The sequence below is a fragment of the Cervus elaphus genome, chromosome 5 (genome assembly GCF_910594005.1).
Source record: "Cervus elaphus chromosome 5, mCerEla1.1, whole genome shotgun sequence".
Lineage (NCBI taxonomy): Eukaryota > Metazoa > Chordata > Mammalia > Artiodactyla > Cervidae > Cervus > Cervus elaphus.
This window is the reverse complement of record NC_057819.1, coordinates 684,997-706,474: the sequence shown is the minus strand read 5'-3', so window position 1 is coordinate 706,474 and position 21,478 is coordinate 684,997. Positions and strand designations below refer to the sequence as shown.

The following is a 21,478-nucleotide window of genomic DNA, read 5'->3' as shown; positions in this document are numbered from 1 at the left end:
TTTTCTAAATCCAATTTATCCATCTGAAATTTCTTGGTTCATTTACTACCAAAGCCTGGCTTGAAGGATTTTCAGCATAATCTTGCTAGCATGGGAAATGACTGCAATTGTATGGTAATTTGAACATTCTTTGGCATTGCCCTTCTTTGGGATTGGAATGAAAACTGACCTTTTCCAGTCCTGTGGCCACTGCTGAGTTCTCCAAATTTGCTGGCATATTGAGTGCAGCACTTTCACAGCATCATCTTTTAGGATTTGAAATAGCTCAGCTGGAATTCCATCACCTCCACCAGCTTTGTTTATAGTAATGCTTTCTAGGGACTCTTGACTTCACACTCCAGGATGTCTGGCTCTAGGTGAGTGACCACACCATTGTAATCATCTGGGTCATTAAGAGCTTTTCTGTACAGTTCTTCTGTGTATTCTTGCCACCTCTCCTTAATCTCTTCTGCTTCTGTTAGGTCGTTGCCATTTTTGTGCTTTTTGTTCCTATCGTTGCATGAAATGTCCCCTTGGCATCTCCAGTTTTCTTAAAGAGATCTCCAGTCTTTCCCTTCTTTTGCTTCCCTCTGTTTCTTTGCGTTGTTCACTGAGGAAGGCTTTCTTATCTCTCCTTGCTATTCTTTGGAACTCTGCATTCAGATGAGTATTTCCTCCTGCTTCTCCTTTGCCTTTTTTTTTTTCTCCTTTGCCTTTTGCCTCTCTTCTTTTCTCTGCTATTTGTGATGCCTCCTCAGACGCCACTTTGCCTTCTTGCATTTCTTTTTCTTGGGCGTGGTTTTGGTCACCGCCTCCTGTACAATGTCACGAAGCTCCGTGTCCGTAGTTCTTCAGACACTCTGTCTATCAGACCTAGTCCCTTGAATCTATTTGTCACTTCCACTGTATAATCATGAGGGGTCTGATTTAGGTCATACCTGAATGGCCTAGTGGTTTTCCCTACTTTCTTCAAGTTGAGCCTGAACTTTGCAGTAAAGAGCTGATGATCTGAGCCACAGTCAGCTCCTGGTCTTGTTTTTGCTGACTCTATAGAGCTTCTCCATCTTAGGCTGCAAAGAATATAATCAGTTTGATTTTAGTACTGACGATTTGGTGACATCCATGTGCAGAGTCATCTCTTGTGTTGCTGAGGGTGTTTGCCGTGACCAGTGCATTCTCTTGGCAAGACTCTGATAGTCTTTGCCCTGCTTCATTTTGTACTCCAAGGTCAAACTCACCTGGTTAACCCAGGTATCTTTTGACTTCCTACTTTTGCATTCCAGTCCTGTGATGAAAAGGACATCTTTTTGTTTGTTTGTTTTTGGTGTTAGTTCTAGGAGGTCTTGTATGTCTTCATAGAATTGTTTCGCTTCATGTTCTTCGCTAATGGTGGTTGAGGCACAGGCTTGGATTACTGTGATGTCGAATGGTTTATCTCAGAAATGAACTGAGATCATTCTGTCATGTTTAAGATTGCACCCAAGTACTGCATTTCAGATTTTTTGTTAACTATGAGGGCTATTCCATTTCTTCTAAGAGATTCTTGCCCACAGTAGTAGATACAATGGTCATCTGAATTCAGTTCACCCATTCCCAAACATTTTACTTCATTGATGCCTAAAAGGTCGATGTTCACGCTTGTCATCTCCTGCTTGACCACGTCCAGTTGACCTTGTTTCATTGACCTAACATTCCACGTTCCTAAGCAATACTGTTCTTTACAGCGTCAAACGTTGCTTTCACCACCAGATACAACCACAGCTGGGTGTCTTTTCTGCTTTGGCTCAACCTCTTCATTCTTTCTGGAGTTTTTTCTCCATTCAGCCCCAGGAGAATGGGGGCTCATCTTTCAGGGTCATATCTTTTTGCCTTTTCATTCTCTCTGTGGGGCTCTCAGGCAAGAATGCTGAAGTTGCTGCCACCCGCTTCCCTGATGGAGCACAGTTTGTGAGGCTCTAAGCAGCAGGCACGTGCCCACAGCCGCTCGTCTTAGCTGGAGGCCCTTAGCTGGAGGCCCTGCTGGCCCACTGCTGGTCTTCATTTGAGTGTGTAAACCTTCGCTGGCCGCCGGGGGTCGGTCATTGTGCAGCTGGAGGTCTAGGCAAAGGCCCTGCTGGAGTATCTGGGAGGTGGGTCTGGGGAAGGCTGGGGCGATGTTGGATGACGCCCAGGAGCGGAGGCCCCCGCCTTCTCCGCTGCTCTGGCCGCCTTGCTTAATAGCAACAATCTGATTGGTGTTCTTGTCTCTGGTCTTGTAAGCTGTGCAAACTAGAGAGAAAAGCAGGAATAAAGTTAAATTTGTGAGAGTTGCTTGATTTGTGTTTGCCTTTTCACTTGTTTAGGGCTTCCCTGGTGGCTCAGCTGCAATGCGGGAGACCCCGGCTCAATTCCTGGGTCAGGAAGTTCCCCTGGAGACGGGAGAGGCTATCCTCTGCAGGATTCTTGGGCTTCCATGGTGGCTCAGACAGTAAGGAATCCACCTGCAACGTGGGAGACCTGGGTTTGATCCCTGGATGATGGCACGGCAACCCACTCCAGTGTTCTTGTCTGGAGAATCCCATGGACAGAGGAGCCTGGCGGCTACAGTCTGTGAGGTCACAAAGAGGTGGACACCACATGTCATTTTTCCACCATCCCTAACCTCCTCAGATGTAACATATAAGATTAGATGAATCGCCTGTCTCCTTTTTCCTTGACGAAGCTAAAATTTGGTTCTCTCCTCCTGTCCTCTGATAAAATTAAATAGCCCTGGTGTGTGTACCCCTGTCAAGGTCCTACTTGATCAGGTTATTGTGAAAAACCGTTTTTATTTCCCCAGCCTGTCTCCTTCCCATATTAAAAAAAAAAAAAAAAAAGCCATTTTGTTATTTATTTAGCTGTGCTGGGGTCTTAGTTCTGGCATGCGAGGTCTCCTGTCTTCTTTGGGCATGCAGGAGCTGGTTCCCTGGCCAGGGATGGAACCCAGGCCCCCTGCATGGCGAACAGGAGTCTTAGCTGCTGGACCACCGGGGAAGTTCCGTCCATTCCGTATTTAATACCTAAGTGTTCCAGCCAGGCAGGTAATGATACAGACACTCCAACATGTAAAATGTAAGATGCTGACCCTACATGACGTATCCTAGACAAAATCCCTACATATAAGAGCCGAACTAAACGTCAATAAAAATTAATTTTAAAAAAAGAAAAAAATTTTAAAATGTAACCATATGTCTGGCATTTACCGTGTCCCCTGAGGTACACTCTGTCTCCAGTTTGGGGCCTGTGGTCTTAACAGCTGGCCTGAGGGTGGTATGTTTATTGGGATCAAAATGTTAACCTGAAACCAGGCAAGAGTGAAATCAGGTGAGTGCTAAGCCTGCCGCTCTCAGCCCCTGATGGGTCTACGCCCGCAGCAGAGGAAGCAGATAGAGCTGCCCTCACGCGTCATCCTCAGCACTGAGAAACAGAGAAGATGGGGCGGGGAGAGGCCGAACCTGGGGGTGATAGGCCAAATTCATTCCCCCTGCCGTCACTGGACAGAGTCGTTTCTCTTTTTGTTTCTTTGTTAATTGAGAAAAGAAATTCTTTTTGGTCAGGCCTCACGGCATGCAGAGCCTTAGTTCCTTGACCAGGGATTGGCCCTTGCCCCTGTGGTGGAAGCGTGGAGTCCTGACCACTGGACCGTCTGGGAAGCCCCTCAAGGGCCTTTCAGAATGTGCTTGTCCTCCTGGAGGCAGACTGTGAGGTATTTGTCCACGTTGTTTTCTAGGACCTTGGAGTAGCTGTGTCCCCTTTGAGCTGAGCTGGGGGGACGCATGTCTGAGACTAGCTCTCCGTTCTTGGCTACAAGACTGGGCGTCTCAGGATTTTGGTTTGCTGTGCATGGGGCAAGACCAAACCTGCTTTGGTTACAGACCCAGATGCTGTGCTGATGAGGAATACAGCTGCGGGGAAGGACCGATGTGAGAAAAACAGCTAAAAGCTCGTAATAGGAACTCAGGACGTTGGATGCCGGTGGTGAAAATAGCCGCTCGAATTCCATCCAAGGCCCAAGATTCTTTCATTTGTCATTCCACCACGTTTGGCTTTTGTCCTCAGTTGTGTCTCGGTTGCAAAATGCTATACCTCCAAGCATTGCATCTGAGTTCCGGGGAGAGAAAGGAGCAGTGTCTCCTATTAAGAAAGCCAAGACTTTCCCCAAACCTCTAGCAGACTTGGTCGTCAGAACCGGGCCACAGCTGCACCCATTTTAGAGGCCAAAGTGTTGAGGAGGACACAAACTGAGTCACCCTGCCCCAAACAGTCTGCCACAGGTGACCACTGCTACCAGCTCGGCGTTGCCCTGAAGTGCTGGCCAGTGTGGGTTTTTTTTTTTTTCTTTTTTTTTTTTTTTTAAAAATATGGAACGCTTCACGAATTTGCGTGTCATCCTTGCGCAGGGGCCATGCTAATCTTCTCTGCATCGCTCCAATTCCAGCATATGTGCTGCCGAAGCGAGCACCAGTGTGGGTTTTAAGAAGAAATGAAATAAAAGGCTACCTATACAAAAAGGAGAGGCAAGCTTTTTATTTCCAAGTAATGACTTTACCTAGAAAAAAACAGGATAAACCAATAAACCGTTAGAGACTTTCTGGAATGACCCAGCAAATCTGCTCGGTGTGAAATAGACAAAAGGATAACCGCAGGCAAGAGTTGCCCTCTGTATCTCATCACGTGGCTGATTTACAAACCCCGCAAAATTAAACTGAACTCAACAATTCATATATGAACACATCTGAAGGCAATGATAAACGCTTTCTCCTTGTACATTTTTATTTACATTTATTTTTGGCTGCGCTGGGTCTTGGTTACTATGCTCGGGCTCCCTCTAGTTGCTTCCTCTAGTTGCGGCGTGCGGGCTTCTCACTGCCGTGGCTAGAGGTGTAACAGCAGAATGTAGGTGCACAGGCACCAGGAGCCGCCGCTCACGGACTCCGCTGCCATGCAGTGAGTGGGGTCTCCCCGGGCCAGGGACCGAGCCTGCACCCCCTGCGTTGGCAGGTGCATCACTGGACCACCAGGGAAGCCCTATAAGCCTTTTCTGATGCTTAGAGGCAGACTTGAAAGAACAGTCATCTTCCATGTTCTTTGATGTGAAGACCAAATCTCACATAGAACTATGTTAATTCTTTCCAAACTGGCCAGTTATAATCAAAACCCCAAGGAGATCTGCAGGGGCATGAAGAGGCCAAGTTCTGAGAAAATGATTCCTGCCTGGCTCACTTATAAAAAAAAAAAAAATTTTTTTTATACCTCCTAAAAATGTGACCCCAGTCCTACTGTCTATGAATTACAGAGCAGCAGTAATGGAGAAGACAGGCAGGTCTGTGGAACCGTGAGGGATGAAGTTCAAGAAAGGTGTGGAATCTCGGACACTTATATCCCAGATGGGTGGATTTAAGAGTAAATATAAAATACAACCAAAAAAGGATGTAAGGAAGGGCCTCTTTGAGCCAAGGAAAACGATAAAGGAAAGAAAAATTGAATAGACTACACAGTAATCAAAAACCTCTGTACACTGAAAATGCAGTAACAAAATGTTCGTGCTAGGGCAGGATGTGTGTACTTATTGCGTGTGTGTGTGTTGCATATACATATATATGTGTATAGATATGTATGTGGGTATATTGCATATAGGTACATATATTTTAAAGGTATCTTGCTTTCGTATTATTTTTAATTTTAATAAAAACATTTTCTTGACTGCTCTGCGGCTCGTCGCCGTGTGAGGTCTTTCTCTAGCTGCCGTGAGTGGGGGCTGCCCTCCCGTCGCGGAGCACGGCTTCTCGTTGCAATGGCTTCCCTTGCTGCGGCGCGCGGGCTCCAGGGTGCGCGGCTTCAGAAGCGGCACACGGGCTGCTTCCCTGCGGCGTGTGGAATCTTCATGGACCAGGGATTGAACCAGCGTCCCCTGCATTGCAAGGCGATTCTTCATCACTGGACACCATATATATGTGTGTGTGTGTGTATTACATGTTTATATATTGCATGTATTTGTGTACATCTAAAAATGGAATAGTGGACAAAAGAGAAAACTAAACTGTCAAAAAGCAGGAACAAATAACCATTCTATTTCTAATTATTTATTTGGCTGCCTTGGGTCTTTTTTATCTCCAGTGGTGGTGCATGGGCTCTAGACTTCATGGGCTCAGTAGCTGTGGTCCTTGGGCAACTAATTTCTCTGCAGCGTGTGGGCTCTTAGTTCCCAGACTGGGGAGTGAACCCGTGTCCCCTGCACCGAAAGGTGGATTCCTGACCACTGGACCACCAGGGAGGTCCCACAAGTAGCATTCTTAATGTAACAAAATGCAAATATAAAGTGAGTGGCTGGGATTTTCCTGGTGGTCCAGTGGTTAGGACTTGACGCTTTCACTGCCGTGGCCCAGGTTCAATCTCTGGCACAGGAACTAAGATTCTTCAAGCCATGCGCAATGTCCAAAAAAACCCCAAACAAACAAAAACCTGAGTGATGACGCCAGTGTTGGTGACGTGCAGAGGAACAGACTCTCGGGGCCTGTGTGAGTGTGAGCAGGAGCGCTGTGGGTTCAACCAGAAACAGCTTTGAACCTTCACGGCCTTTCGTCTGTTCACGTCCCAGAAGTACTGATGGTCCAGGTAACCGTGCTGGCAGACCCTAAGGGAGAGGAAAGGCACGGTCCAGCTGCAAGACAGAGAACTGACGAGGCCACCAACACGGTCTTTGAATAATCTCTTGTAACGTGGAAAATGCTCATGATAAAATGTTAAGTGGAAAAGGATAAAGATAACACGCAGAGTATAGATGCAGTTTTGAGAAAAAGCACGTGGGATCCTCCCTGGTGAGCCAGGGGTTAGGACTCTGAGCTTTCCATGCAGAGGGCAAGGGCTCGATCCCTGATTGGGGAGCTGAGAGCCCATGTGCTGCGTGGCAGGGCCAGGAGAGGGAGAACACGTGTGTAGCTAACTGTATCCTGATGGAGCTTTTTCTGTAGACTGACCTGGCTGTGGTTACCTCACAGAATAACCACGTGGTTCCGTTTATTCAGAGGCTGTGTTAGATCTAGGGGGAGGAAATAGCAAACAGAGTTGCTAATAAACTATGAAAACCTAACAGACTTTTCTTTTGGCTGCACTTGTGACCTGTGGGATCTTAGTTCCCTGACCAGGGGCCGGTCCCGTGCCCCCGGCAGTGGAAGTCCGCAGTGTCAACCCTGGACCCTCAGGGGCGTCCCCAAACTGCCTTTGACCTCACGTATTAGCATATACTAGCGGTTCTCGGCTGTGGCAGCTTCGGAGTGACCATGGTTTGCACTTAATGTACATTTGTTGCTAAGTCATGTCAGACTCTTCATGACCCCACGGACTGTGGCCCACCAGGCTCCTCTGTCCGTGGGATTTCCCAGGCAAGGATACTGGAGTGGATAGCCATTGCCTTTAGCACGGGATCTTCCTGACCCAGGGATCAAACCCTTGTCTCCTGCATTGGTAGGCAGATTCTTTATCACTGAGCCACCAGAGAAGCCCTAAAACATGTTTAGAGGATGTCTGAAATTCAGAACCAGGCAGAGCCTTCTCAGCTGACCCTAAGTATGGTCTGACAGTAAACTGCTTGAGGACACTGGATCCCAATGATTACAGGTGGGGGATTTTTGAAGTGTGTCCATATTCCATTGGAGATCAAAGAAGTCCAACTAAAAGAATCGTGGACTGACTCTTACAACTGTGGACTGAGCCGAAATTCTTTCTGGAAGGGCTATTTTGAAGATTATGACTCAAACACTGGGGAAGGGAAGGTGATTGGCAGTAGAATGAGTCAGAACATGTATAATTTCTTAAAAATTTATTGACTTAAATAATTTTGCTTATAATGAAGCCCTTTACACTTAAAAAAGTGTATACATGCAGAGAAAAAACAGGAGTAAATGCATCTCCAGGCCATGACTGTGAACTGAGGATTGTTTTAATTCTTGTATATCTGATTTCCCCCCCAATTTCTTCAATATACACGTATTATGTGTATGATGAGAACACAAAGTTTGTATGTAAATAAAAGAGCATTGAGACATCAATGGAAGGGGGGCCAAAGGGTATTTCCAATGGTTTTCTTGAAGAAAGAACAGTAATAAGAACATGTTCCATTTCAAAATTTTTAAAGAGCTGGGAATACCAGACCACCTTACCTGCCTCCTGAGACACCTGTATGCAGGTCAAGAAGCAACAGTTAGAACCAGACACGAAACAACAGACTGGTTCCAAATTGGGAAAGGAGTATGTCAAGGCTGTATATTGTCACCCTGCTTATTTAACTTCTAGGCAGAGTACATCATGCGAAATGCCAGGCTTGATGAACACAAGTTGGAATCAAGATTGCCGGGAGAAATATCAGTCATCTCAGATGTGCAGACGACACCACCCTTAGGGCAGAAAGTGAAGAAGAACTAAAGAGCCTCTTGATGAAGGTGAACAAGGAGAGTGAAAAAGCTGGCTCAAAACAACATTAAGAAAACTAAGATCATATCATCTTGTCCCATCACTTCAAGGCAAATAGATGAGAAAAAACTGAAACAGTGACAGACTTTATTCTCTTGGGCTCCAAAATCACTGCAGATGGTGACAGCAGCCATGAAATTAAGACACTTGCTTCTTGGAAGAAAAGCTGACAAACATCAACAGTATATTAAGAAACAAAGATGTTACTTTGCCAGCAAAGGTCCATATAGTCAAAGTTATGGGTTTTTCCAGTAGTCATGTATGGATGTGAGAGTTGGACCTTAAGGCTGAATGCCAAAGAATTGATGTTTTCAAACTGTGGCATTGGAGAAGGCTCTTGAGTCCCTTGGACTGCTAGACCACCAATCAATCCCAAAAGAAATCAATACTGAATATTCATTGGAAGGACTGATGCTGAAGCTCCAATACTTTGGCCACATAATGCAAAGAACTGACTCATTGGAAAAGACCCTGATGATGGCAAAGATTGAGGGTGGGAGAAGGGGATGACAGAGGATGAGATGGTTGGATGGCATCACCGACTCAATGGACATGAGTTTGAGCAAGCTCTGGGAGATGGTGAAGGACAGGGAAGCCTGGCGTGCTGCAGTCCATGGGGTCGCAAAGTCAGACACCACTGAGCAACTGAACATTATCAAAACGTGTCGCTCGAAGTGGTAAAGGTGCTGACGTCAGCTGATGGTGCTAGCAGCCCCGCCGGGCAGGCAGCAGCAGTGTGTGTATATGGGGGGTGGGGAAACGGGTAATTTGTATGTAAATTTCTTTTAAACTAAGAGAAATAAGTATGGTAACAATCAAAGTTAGATTCTATTTGTTTTTTGCCAATGAAGTTGTCAGAGCTTCCCTGTTTCCTGCAGGGAAGGGCTTGCAGCCAGCTCCAGGGACGCTGGAGGAGCAGTGGGTCAGCGCCAAGGGCCCAGAAGCCAGGCCGGGTGGTGCCCGACCGCTGTCGCCGGCTCTCCTCACACTGAGACAGTGTCACTGTGTTCTCACACAACCCAAACCATACTGGAACGATGCAGTACATAGTTCATTTCCTTTATCTCAAAATTACTTCTAGTAATCTACCACAGGACAATGTTAAAGAAGAATGCAAAAAGATGGTGTATGAAGGATGGTTTATAATAGTGACAGCTTGGAAATAACTTCGCATCCAACGGAAAAGCAGCTAACAGAACAGCCCGCCCTACCCAGAACCTCAGCTCCAAAGACAGCAGGGCTCTGCTGGAGAAAGGCTGGTCATGCGGTGAGGACGCTGGGGGACCAAAACGACAGACGGTGCACCCGTGTTTACAGAAACGTGAAGACGCACCATCAGAAAGCAGAAGGTGACGTTACCAAAGTGCGAAATGCAGTTTTAGTAAGAATTGTGGGTGTCTCTTCCCTTAATTCCGTTTCCTGAAATGTGGTTATTCAGCCTCCAAACATACTTTAATAAATGTGTGTCATAGACTCCAGCGCTCCATACAGATGTGAGCAGGCAGCTGATCTCTGCTCTAAAATGTGAGGGGGATGACCGAGTCATAACCAAGCCCCAGAGGGACGCCATCCTTCTCCGGGACCACCAGGCACATAGCCTCTCGGAGGCTGAGCACCATGGGGTCTGGGGCAGCCCTGCAGGTGGCCTTGCCATCCCGGGGTATGAAGCCTGCTTCTGCCATGGACAGGGTGGCCAGACAGGACGCTGGGCTGCACGGCCACTAACACGTGAGTGTGGAGAGTCCGGGGAATTTGCTTCTTCCCAAATGCCCACCATCTGAGCCTATTCTCCCCTCCCAGAGCAGAGTTCACTTAGAAGTAATACTGTTAAAAAAAAAAAAGTAATACTGTTTGTGATTCTCCTGTTTTCTCTCCCCTTTAATTATCATGTTAAACATCAAAGAGTTTACAGAAGAAACTCGGGGTGGAAAGCAAGGAAGTGAGGACAGGGCCCCCCCTTCACCTGAGGAGAGCACTCCCTCCCCGCCTTCCAAATATCAGCAGAGAGGACAGGACACCCTCAGGCGGCCTTAGCACTCTCCTACCGGCTCCCTCTCCAGCAGCCCACAACCTCTAGGTGTGTTTCAGGTGGCAGGAGGGTGTGTTATACACACACAGGAGTCAATTTCCGGGGTTGCTCCCAAGGGGGAAACTCCTGCTGGCCGAGGGTGGGGCCACACCCAGGAACTTGGTCACATCCAGGGCATCCACCCGGCCCTCGTTGCTCCCGCCTGAGGCCCCTGGGCCCAGCAGGCCACCGGGCAGGTAGTAGGTGCTCAGCAAGCGCTGGTCCAACTGGACGGCAAAGGGCTTCTCCCCGCCATGGAGCCTGCGGTGCTCCGCCAGAGGCCCGCTCCAGCCGAACACCTCGCCGCACTCGTGACACTTGAAGGGCTTCTCCGCCGAGTGGGTCTTCTGATGCTTAACGAGGCAGTGGTTCTGGCTGAAGGCCCGGCCGCACTGGCCGCACTTGTAGGGCTTCTCGCCGGTGTGCACGCGCTGGTGCACGATGAGCGACGAGTGGCAGCTGAAGGCCTTCCAGCAGCGGCTGCAGTCGAAGGGCTTCTCGCCGGTGTGCACGCGCTGGTGCACGATCAGGTAGGAGTGGGAGCTGAAGGCCTTGCCGCACTCGTGGCAGCGGAAGGGCTTCTCGCCGCTGTGCACGCGCTGGTGCACTGCCAGGTACGCATGGCAGCTGAAGGCCTTGGCGCACTGGCCGCACCGGAAGGGCTTCTCGCCGGTGTGCGCGCGCCGGTGCAGCGTCAGGCGCGAGCGGCTGCTGAAGGCCTTCTGGCAGTCGCTGCAGCGGAACGGCTTGTCTCCGCTGTGCAGCTTCTCGTGCGCTGTCAGCGACGAGTGGCAGGCGAAGGCCCGGCCGCACGCGCCGCAGTGGTAGGGCTTCTCGCCCGTGTGCACGCGGCGGTGGCGCGTGAGGTGCGTCCGCTGGTTGAAGGCCTTGCCGCACTCGCCGCAGCGGTAGGGCCGCTCGCCCGTGTGCACGCGCAGGTGCATGGCCAGCAGCGAGCTGCAGCTGAAGGCCTTGGCGCAGTGGCCGCACTTGTAGGGCCGCTCGCCGGTGTGCGCGCGCCGGTGCACGTTGAGGGACGAGTGGCAGCTGAAGGCCTTGCCGCACTGGCCGCACAGGAAGGGCTTCTCGCCGGCGTGCGCGCGCCGCTGCTCCAGCAGGCCGGTGCTCCAGCTGAGGGCCTCGCCGCACTCGTAGGCCTTCTCCCGCGCGTGCCAGCGCCGGTGCAGCGCCAGCGCCGCGCTCCGCGGGAAGGCCTTGCCGCACTCGCCGCACGCGAACGGGCCGCTCCCCGCACCCTGGCTCCGGCGCCGGCGCCCGGCGCCGGAGGACCGCACCCTCCCAGGCTGGCTTTCTGGAGAGGCTCCTTCCACGGGAAGGCTGGGCTGGGCCGGCAGGGCGCTCTGCAGGCCAAGTGCCTCCTTGGACTCATAGCGGCCCTGCCGGCGCTCCTCGGCGGACCCAGCACCGGCGTAGGAGGCTTCGCCTCGGGTCAGAGCAGTCGCCAGGCACCCCCAGATACACTCATTGCTGAACCCGGGGTTGTGCACATTAGACCTCGCCAACCCGTCTGCGATCGGCTCCCAGGGCGGCTCTTCCTTGTAAACAAGCGTCTCCTCCGCTGCAGGCAGGGGTTCCCATCCTGGTTCTGGAAGGGAGAGGCCACCCTCTGAGAGCAGGCGGAGGGGCGGCGCCAGGGCTCAGGGCGGGGAGTGCCCAGAGCGTAGGTGAGCGAGTTAGCACGGGTGCAGGGGCGGGGCGGCGGGGCGGGCGGGGTGCGCGGAGGTGGGGCGGCGGGGAGTGGGTGGGGCGTGAGGAGGCCGGGCAACGGGCAGGGCGCCAGGTGGAGGACACGGCAGGCAGGCCGGAGTCTTGCAAAAGCCAGGCGCTCTGTAAGGAGCAGGGCGCGGGTGGAGGAGCCCGCACTGACAGCCCCACGTGTGAACATCGCACGTGCGGATGCTCCTGTCTCCCTCCAGCTCAAGGCAACCGGCTGTGTCCCTTCTGTGCACTGCCCCCAGCGCAGGTCCTGGCACACAGTCGGTGCTCAATGTGTGCTTGGGGAAGGGAGGCAGGAGGGGCCGAGCAGGTGCAGAGGGAGCCGGCAGCGGACCACAGGGGCAGTGGGGAGGGGCTCTGCCTCCACACCCCGCTCACCTGGACCCGGCCCCGCAGGCCCGTCTCTGGCAGCCTGCCATGGCTCCTCGCCTCGCTCCAGGTGGGAGATGACGTCTGGCTTGCAGACCGGAGGCCCTGCGTGGGGAGGAAGCGACGGGGCTCTGGGCGCCCTGTGCGCCAGCCCCGAGGAAGGGGGCTCAGACGGGGAACCCACGCTGACTTGTAGGTCTGAGGACCCCACAGGGACTGACGCCCGCTCCGAGGCAGGCTGGGCTCCCAGGGCCTGTCCACCTCCCTCCCTCTCCTCCAGCCCCCACCTGCAGGCAAAGATGCCAATGGCACCACAAGGGCCAAGGGCAGAGACAGGAGCCCACGTTCTGCCAGGTCCAGCCCCTAGGAGAGACGGGACCTGGCCTCCTCACCTTGGGCACCATCTTACCCAGGGAAAGAAGGTTCTGGTAGTTTTCCAGCATCACATCCCGGTACAGGGCCCTCTGGGGGGAGTCCAGTTGGCCCCACTCCTCCTGGGTAAAGTCCACAGCCACGTCCTTGAAAGTCACGGACCCCTGGAAGGACACACACATTCTCTTTCTCACCCAGGACGGCAGAGTCCACCTGTGCTCCTGGGTGACGGAGGAGCTCAGCAGCGGAGACCTCGGGAGCCATCCTGAGTGTGGCCAGAAGGCTGTGCTGTAGACACAAACGGCTCCAGCCCCGGACAGGCGCCGCACTGCGCCCTGAGGGTGGACCCTGGACCCCTCCGTGTCCTTCCTGCTTGCCCCCCACTTCTTCCTGCCAGGCCCCCTGCTCTCCCTGGGCCACGTCCCTGGCTTAACCTGCTCCCACCCTCCCCCAACACTGGCCCCTGGTCTGCGGTGCCCTCCTCGGTCACCCCAGCTCCAAGAGTCCTGAAAGCCCCAGTGACTCTCCATGTGACTCTGCTCCAGAACCCCGGTGTTCTGGGCAAGATTAGCCGGAGATTAAAGGCTTCCCTGGGGTCACACTGAAACCTAAAAACCTCAGAAAGATCCAACTACATACTAAGTAATTTCACCGCATCCCAGAACATGTAAGGAATTAAACCCAACACTCAAGAAAGTAAAATTCACTCTGTCCAAGAACAAACATGGACACCAAAGGGGAAAAGGGAGGGACAAAGTGGGAGACTGGGGCTGACACGCACACAGGGCTACGGATAAAACCTAGCTAAGGAGAGCGCGCTCTACAGCACAGGAGCTCCACTCAGTGCTGTAAGGTGACCTAAACGGGAGGAAATCCAAGAAAGAGAGGCTACGTGTACACACAAGGCTGATTCACTTTGTAAAGTAACTATACTGCAATAAAAGCTTTAAGAAATTCACTCTGTCCAGAATCCAACCAAGTAACTAAAAGGAAAAGCTAATAAAATCAGAAGATTTAAGCGTTTCATAAAACAGTATTTGTTTACCTCAAAAAAAGGTGTTAAGGGCGAAACAGAATCAAAGATACAAGATGGAGAAAAGAAACAGCACAAGGGCGGCTACAAACTCAACCACACCAATAATCATATAAAATGTGAATAAATACCCCAGGTAAAACTGGGAGACTGTCAAAATGAAGTTAAACAGCAAAACCCAACCACATGCCAGCTACACAATCCAATTTAAACACAAAGACTAAGACAGATTAAAAGTGAAAAAAGACAGAAAAAGATACACTGTGCCAACGTGAATCAAAAGAAAACTGAGGTAGCTATATCAACATCAGACAAAGATTTCAGAGCCAGGGATACCAGAGATAAATCATAATTCCATGATTATGTAGTGATCATTACTATAGGATCAATTCATGATGAGCTCACAAGAACTGCAAACAAAGATGAACCTGTCAGCAGGGCCTCAAAGTGCACAAAACAAGACCTGACAGGGCTGAAAACAGGCTGCCTGGTGGCTCCGTGCTAATGACTCTGCTGCAGGAGACACCGGTTCGGTCCGTGATCCAGGAAGACCCCACGTGCCGTGGAGCAGCTGAGCTTGTGGGCCACAGCCACGAAAGCCCGCGCACCTAGGGCTCTGCTGCTGCTGCTAAGCCACCTCAGTCGTGTCCGACTCCACAGGCGGCAGCCCGCCAGGCTCCCCCGTCCCTGGGATTCTCCAGGCAAGGACACTGGAGTGGGTTGCCACTGCCTTCTCCACTAGGGCCCGTACTCCACAACACAAAGCCCACGCAGCACAACTCAAGAGTAACCCTCGCCCTTCACAGCCAGAGACAAGCCCATGCAGCAACAGCACCCAGCACCCAAAAGTAGTTTAAAGAATGAAATGAAAACCCACAGTTACACTAGATGATCCTGACGACAGTCTCTCCCAGTAACTGACGCGACACACAAGCAGAAAACGTCAGAACACGGAACACCTGAATAACATCACGATTCAATGTTGACTTGGTATTTACAAAACACTCTAGCCCACAAAAGCAGGATACACATTCTTTTCAAGTGCACACAGAACATTTACCAAGATAAACCACATGCTGGGTAATAAAGTAAGTCTCAGTAAATTTGAAAGATTTCAAATCATACACAGTTCCTTCTCTGATTATAGCATAATTAGAAACAATAGCAGACACCTGGAAAATCCTCCACCTATTTAGAATTAACAGACTCCTAAATAATACAAAGCTGAAGGAGAAATCACCAAAAAATTGTAGAAACTTCTTTGAACTGAAAAAGGAAAATAAAACATACCAAAATTTTCAGCATATACCTAAAGAGAACTTAGAATGAACTTTATAGCAGTGAATGCTACGTGAGAACAGGTATCAAATCAATACTTAAGTTTCAACTTGAAGAAACCAAAGTGAAAGAAAGAAACAAGAATCAGAAACCAGTGAAAAGAGAAAAGAAAAGCGACAGAGAAAAATCAACGAAACCAAAAGAAGGTTCTTTGCAAAGATGAATAATTAAACATATATTTACTATATGACTCAGCCATCCCACTCTTGAGTATTTATGCAAGAGAAGAAACACACCTGTAACGCGTATGCCAATATTTATAGTAGGCTTATTTGTAATAGCCTAAACCTGTAATCAACCCCTAAACGTTCATCAGCTGGTGAGCAGATAAACAAATAGTGGGGTACATATACAATGGTTTAATGTGGGGAACCATGTCCCCTCCACATTAGTTTGTTGAAGCCCTAAGTTCCAATATGTTAGAATGTGACTTGACTTGAAGATGGGGTCTTTAAAGGGATAATTAAGGTAAACGAGGTCATTAGAATGGGCCCTGACATAAGACTACTGTCCTGATAAGAAAATGAAACTTGGACACAGATACGTACAGAGGGAAGGACATGTGAGGACATAGAGAAGCGCCCTCTATAAACCAAGGAGAGCTGCTCAGAAGAAACCTACCAACACCCTGACCTCAGACTTCGAGCCTCCAGAACTAGGGGACAACACACGTCTGCTGCCTGAGCCACCGAATCTGTGGCATTTCGTTAAGGCAGCCCAGCAACCTAAAACGGAGTGCAGTCTCATTCAGCAATCAAAAGGAACAAGTTGCTGACTCAAATCAGGACATGGATGCAAAAGCATCATGCTAAGTGAGATAAGTCAAAAACAAAATCACATATGTAATTCCATGTGAAATTCTCCAAAAGGCAAAATTATTTTGGTTGCCAAGGGGACAGGTGGAGAAGATGGACTATAAAGGGGCATGAAGGGACTTTCTGGGTGATGGAAAAGTTCTGTCCTGACTGTGGTGCTTACACAACTATATGCATGTGCCAAAACTCACCAAATCCTACATGTATAAAACTGGAGAACTCTTCCTGTGTATAATCATAACTCAGTAAGTCTGACCATAAAGAAGGATGAGCAGCAAAGAATCAGTGCTTTTGACTGTGGTGTTGGAGAAGACTCGAGAGTTCCGTGGACGGCAAGGAGATCCAACCAGTCACTCCTAAAGGAAATCAACCCTGAATATTCATTGGAAGGACTGATGCTGAAACTCCAATACTTCGGAAAGACTAGAGATCTCTTCAAGAATATTAGAGATACCAAGGGAACATTTCATGCAATGTTCCAACCAGTCCATCCTAAAGGAAATCAGTCCTGAATATTCATTGGAAGGACTGATGCTGAAACTCCAATACTTCGGAAAGACTAGAGATCTCTTCAAGAATATTAGAGATACCAAGGGAACATTTCATGCAATGTTCCAACCAGTCCATCCTAAAGGAAATCAGTCCTGAATATTCATTGGAAGGACTGATGCTGAAACTCCAATACTTCGGAAAGACTAGAGATCTCTTCAAGAATATTAGAGATACCAAGGGAACATTTCATGCAATGTTCCAACCAGTCCATCCTAAAGGAAATCAGTCCTGAATATTCATTGGAAGGACTGATGCTGAAGCTGGAACTCCAATACTTTGGCCACCTGATGCGAAGAACTGACTCCTTGTAAAAGACCCTGATGCTGGGAAAGATTTAAGATGGGAGGAGAAAGGGACAACAGAGGATAAGATGGCTGGATGGCATCACCGACTCAACAGAGTTTGAGTAAACTCCGGGAATTGGTGATGGACAGGGAGGCCGGGCATGCTGCAGTCCATGGGGTCGCAAAGAGTTAGACACGAACTGAACTGATTTCATAAAAAAACAGGCGCAATAAAGGACAGAAACAGTAAGGATGTAACAGAAGCAAAAGAGATTAAGAAAAGGTGGCAATAATGCACAGAACTGTACAAAAAAGCTCTTAATGACCCGGTTATCCACATGTGGTGTGATCACTCACCTAGAGCCAGACATCCTGGAGTGTGAAGTCAAGTGAGCCTTAGGAAGCATCACTACAAACAAACTGGAGGAGGTGGTGGAATTCCAGCTGAGCTATTTCAGATCCTAAAAGATGCTGCTGCTGAAGTGCTGCACTCAATATGCCAGCAAATTTGGAAAACTCAGCAGTGGCCACAGGACTGGAAAAGGTCAGTTTTCATTCTAATCCTAAAGAAGGGCTATGTCCAAGAATGTTCACACTACCACACAATTGCACTCATTTCACAAGCTAGCAAGGTAATGCTCAAAATCCTTTAGCTAGGCTTCAACAGTATGTGAACCGAGAACCTCCAGATGTACAAGCTGAGTTTAGAAAAAGCAAAGGAAAAAAAAAAAAAGTCAGAGGAATCAGAGATCAAATTGCCAGCTTCACTGGATCACAGAAAAAGCAAGAGAATTCCAAAAAACATCTACTCCTGCTTCACTGACTACACTAACGCCTTTGACTGTGTGGATCACAACAAACTATGGAAAAAATCTTGAACAGAAGAAAATACCAGACCACCTCACCTGTCTCCTGAGAAACCCGTATGCAGGTCAAGAAGTAACAGTTAGAACCTTACATGGAGCAACGGACTGGTTCAAAATTGGGAAAGGAGAGCCTCAAGGGTATATATTTTCACCCTGCTTATTTAACTTACATGCAGAGCACATTGTGCAAAAATGCTGGGCTAGATGAATCTCAAACTGGTATCCAGATTGCCGGGAGAAATATCAACAATCTCAGATACGCAGATGATAACACTCTATTGGCAGAAAACAAAGAGGAATTAAAGAGCCTCTTGATGAAGTTGAAAGAGGAGAGTGAAAAAGCTGGTTTAAAACTCAACATTCAGAAAACTAAGATCACGGCATCCAGCCCCGTCACTTCGTGGCAAATAGATGGGGAAAAAATGGAAACAGTGACACATTCTTATTTTCCTGGGTTCCAAAATCACTTCAGACAGTGACTGAAGCCATGAAATTAAAAGACAGTTGCTCCTTGGAAGAAAAGCTATAACCAACCCAGACAGTGTATTAAAAAGCAGAGACATTACTGACAAAGGTCCACATAGTCAAAATCATGGTTTTTCCAGTAGTCGTGTATGCATGTGAGAACTGAACATTAAGAAGGCTGAGCACAGAAGAACTGATGCTTTTAAACTGTGGTGTTGGAGAAGACTCTTGAGAGTCCCTTGGAGAGAAAGAAGATCAAACCAGTCACTCCTAAAGGAAATCAACCCTGAATATTCGTTGGAAGGACTGATGCTAAAGCTGAAGCTCCACTACTTTGGCCACCTGATGCAAAGAACTGACTCACTGGAAAAGACCCTGAGGCTGGGAAAGATTGAGGGCAGGAGGAGAAGGGGACGACAGGAGATGAGATGGTTGGATGGCATCACGGACTGAATGGACATAAATCTAAGCAAACTCCAGGAGATAGTGAGGTACAGGAGAGGCTGGCATGCTGCAGTCCATGGGGTTGCAGAGTTGGATACGTCTTAGCGACTGAACAGCAACAGCAAGCCTAATACAAAAACCCCACTGGACTTCAGGGAGACAAGAAGGTGGGAATGAGGACACGCTGAGACTGTCCACAGCTGAGGCGCTCAGGGATGAAGCAAGATGGTGAAAGCAGAGAGAAGGTGGGAAGGGGCAGAAACAAGATCTCAGAATGTGATGCTGGTAACAGAGCTCTCAGCGGCTACATGGCTTCAGTGTGGGGGTGTCAACAGGCAAGAGCAGCATCTGAGCCACATTGAGGACTTTCTAGGGGCACTCCCAACCTACCGGGAGAAGCCCACATCCGGTGTGTCTTCATTTTGCAGGGCAGGGAGCAAAAGGGTGTGGAATCAAAGGCAGACTTGGTAATGCAACTTGCAAAGGAGTCAGAACAGACCATGGGGATGTCCAGGCCGGGAAGTACCCGGGCCACAGTACGAGACTGTTGCGGAAGGAGAGCACTTCACACAGAGGACCAGCTATCCAAAGCCCTGGGAAGCTGGTGCTTCAGGATTAACGTCTGTGCACAAGAAGGGGAGTGCCTCCGAGGTGGCACTGTCAACACACACCCCGCTTTTTCCTCCATTTCAAGGTCAGCTGCAGACATCAGAACATCTCAGCCTACATTCTTCAGCCTGTACTTCCCATAGATGTTCTCTACACAACCACAGTGCCATCATCAAACCCATGAAGTTAAATACTGATACAAAGCTATATGAAATACATTTCCAAATGCCTTTGACAGAATTTTGGATCTATGACCCACCAAGGACCATGTATCTATCACATGTGCTCATCATGTCTCCTGAGTGTTTTACAGAACATTCTAACATTACAGAATCTGGGCCCATCTCACCATACACGTTTTACAGTCATTTCTACCTTTCAAGTGACAGGTTAACAGAATTACCAAATGCTAAAAATGACAAAGGACTCTCAACTCTCCAAGCCTTTCACCCATACTGTCTCTATCAATTGCACCTTTCTGAACACTGGGAAGGATAGACAGGGGTAGGTGGTGGAGCAAAATGATGAGCAAAAACCGAAAGTCTGTAAAAGGAGTGATTTGTGCTTCACTCAGCTGCAGAAGCGGCCCCAAGGCCAACTCCCTTCAGAGCCCCAAAAGCCTCCGTAATTCCACGATTTTCCACGAAGGCCTTGTGTCAGGAACCGGGTACAGAGAAAAAGCATATCTGGACGCTCGATCTACTGTCACTGTGACCCCCGAGCGCTGCAACCCAGCCCTCCCATCAGCTGTTCCACGCCCTCTTACCAAACTTACTCCCAGAAAACGCCCCCGAACAAGGATCAACCACAGCAAACATCCCGTGGGCCTGCGTGTGCAGAGGAGCCAAGTGATCTCATGGGAGCCGTCACCTACTAGGTGTGGGTGGCACTAAACCACCACCGAGAGCTCCCGGCACAGTGCTGGGCACACAGCAGTCCTGAGCGACGGCCGACGGCTGGGCTGTACCAGGCTGGAAGCCACACTCACCTGGAGGGCGCACCCGAGCGTCACCGGACCTGCCCCCCAACCACGCATACCCAGAGCTTCCTGAGGACCGCAGCACAGGCACCCAGATCGGGGGTCCCTGGATGACTGTATGGCCTGGGTGATGGAAGGATGAAGCCAACCCTCCTCATAAAGAAAGAGACGTTCAAAAAAAAGGACAGTCACTCACCTCCGACCTGGCTTCCGGGAGACCCTGAGGCAATGCGTCTTCTGGAATCTCTTTGAGGAGACGAGCAGGATCTGTAAAAGACAAATGTTCTGTCCACAGCCACCAGGCACCCCCGGCCCAGGGAGAATCAAGGGGAGTCGGAGGCGAGCCCCAGCTTCGGCACAACCAGAGAACCTGGGGCTAATTCTGCTACTCGGCGTCTCAGACACGCCACTTACAGAGGAAACTGGGCGCCGTTCCCGTCCCCGTGCCCACCGGGAGGAGGCGGCGGCCGCCTGACTCTGGGGCGCTTCCAGGGACCCCGCCTGCCCTCCCCGTGCAAACCCAGGCCTGCGGCCGACAAGCCAACTGTACCTGTCACCCGCGTCTCCGGGGCGTCCATGGCGCCCTCCTTCGACGGCCGCCCCGACTGGGGGCGGGGCGGACCGGGCTCCCGGGGCTGGGGACGCTCGCGCAGCCCCGCAGGGGCGGCTCCGCGCCCCTGGTCGGGGTCAGGCGGGCTCCGCAGGCGCCGGGCGCGTCAGGCTGCGCTCCCGCCCCATGGCGCGCCCCGCCAGACTGTCAGTCACGCCTCCCGGGTCCGGGCGGGCCGACCAGGCCTCGGGCTTAGCCGCCCCGAGCTGAGGGTCGCGAGGGCGGCACAAAGGTGAGGGGCGGACCGGCGGACCGACGAAGGGCCAGGAGCTCGCGCTGCCGAGCCGACCCGCCTCCCACGGGAAGACCGCTGCTGCCACAAAGGAGCGTCTGTGGGGCGCCGCGGGACGGGCGCATGCGCGGAACGGAAGCGCACAACTCCCAGGAGCCTTTGCGCCGCGCAGGGGCGTCAGGGCCGGAGCCGCTCTGACGTGCGTGTAGCACAGTCTTCTGGGAAGTGTAGTCATATGG

At 50.2% G+C, this 21,478-nt stretch overlaps 1 protein-coding gene and 1 non-coding gene across 2 annotated transcripts; both read right to left on the bottom strand.

Moving 5' to 3' along the window:
* Positions 1 to 4,352: 4,352 nt before the first annotated feature.
* LOC122695791 lies at positions 4,353 to 4,459 on the bottom strand. Its single transcript, XR_006341544.1, has one exon. It is a non-coding gene; the product is annotated as a U6 spliceosomal RNA (small nuclear RNA).
* Positions 4,460 to 10,316: 5,857 nt separating this feature from the next.
* On the bottom strand, positions 10,317 to 21,369 carry ZNF74 (zinc finger protein 74). Its single transcript, XM_043901066.1, has 5 exons — positions 20,948 to 21,369; positions 20,594 to 20,664; positions 13,050 to 13,176; positions 12,650 to 12,745; positions 10,317 to 12,140 (listed from the first exon to the last, which is right to left on the bottom strand). The coding sequence occupies exons 1-5, from the start codon at positions 20,973 to 20,975 to the stop codon at positions 10,588 to 10,590; spliced, it is 1,875 nt and encodes a 624-aa protein (XP_043757001.1). The 5' UTR covers positions 20,976 to 21,369; the 3' UTR covers positions 10,317 to 10,587.
* Positions 21,370 to 21,478: the final 109 nt, after the last annotated feature.

Coding starts and splice junctions, on each gene's coding strand:
- ZNF74 (XM_043901066.1), bottom strand. CDS start 20,975: ATGGACGCCCCGGAGACGCGGGTGACAG. Junction 20,665..20,947: donor CCCGGAGACGCGGGTGACAG/GTACAGTTGGCT, acceptor TGTCTTTTACAG/ATCCTGCTCGTCTCCTCAAA. Junction 12,746..13,049: donor CCAGAACCTTCTTTCCCTGG/GTAAGATGGTGC, acceptor CTCCCCACGCAG/GGCCTCCGGTCTGCAAGCCA.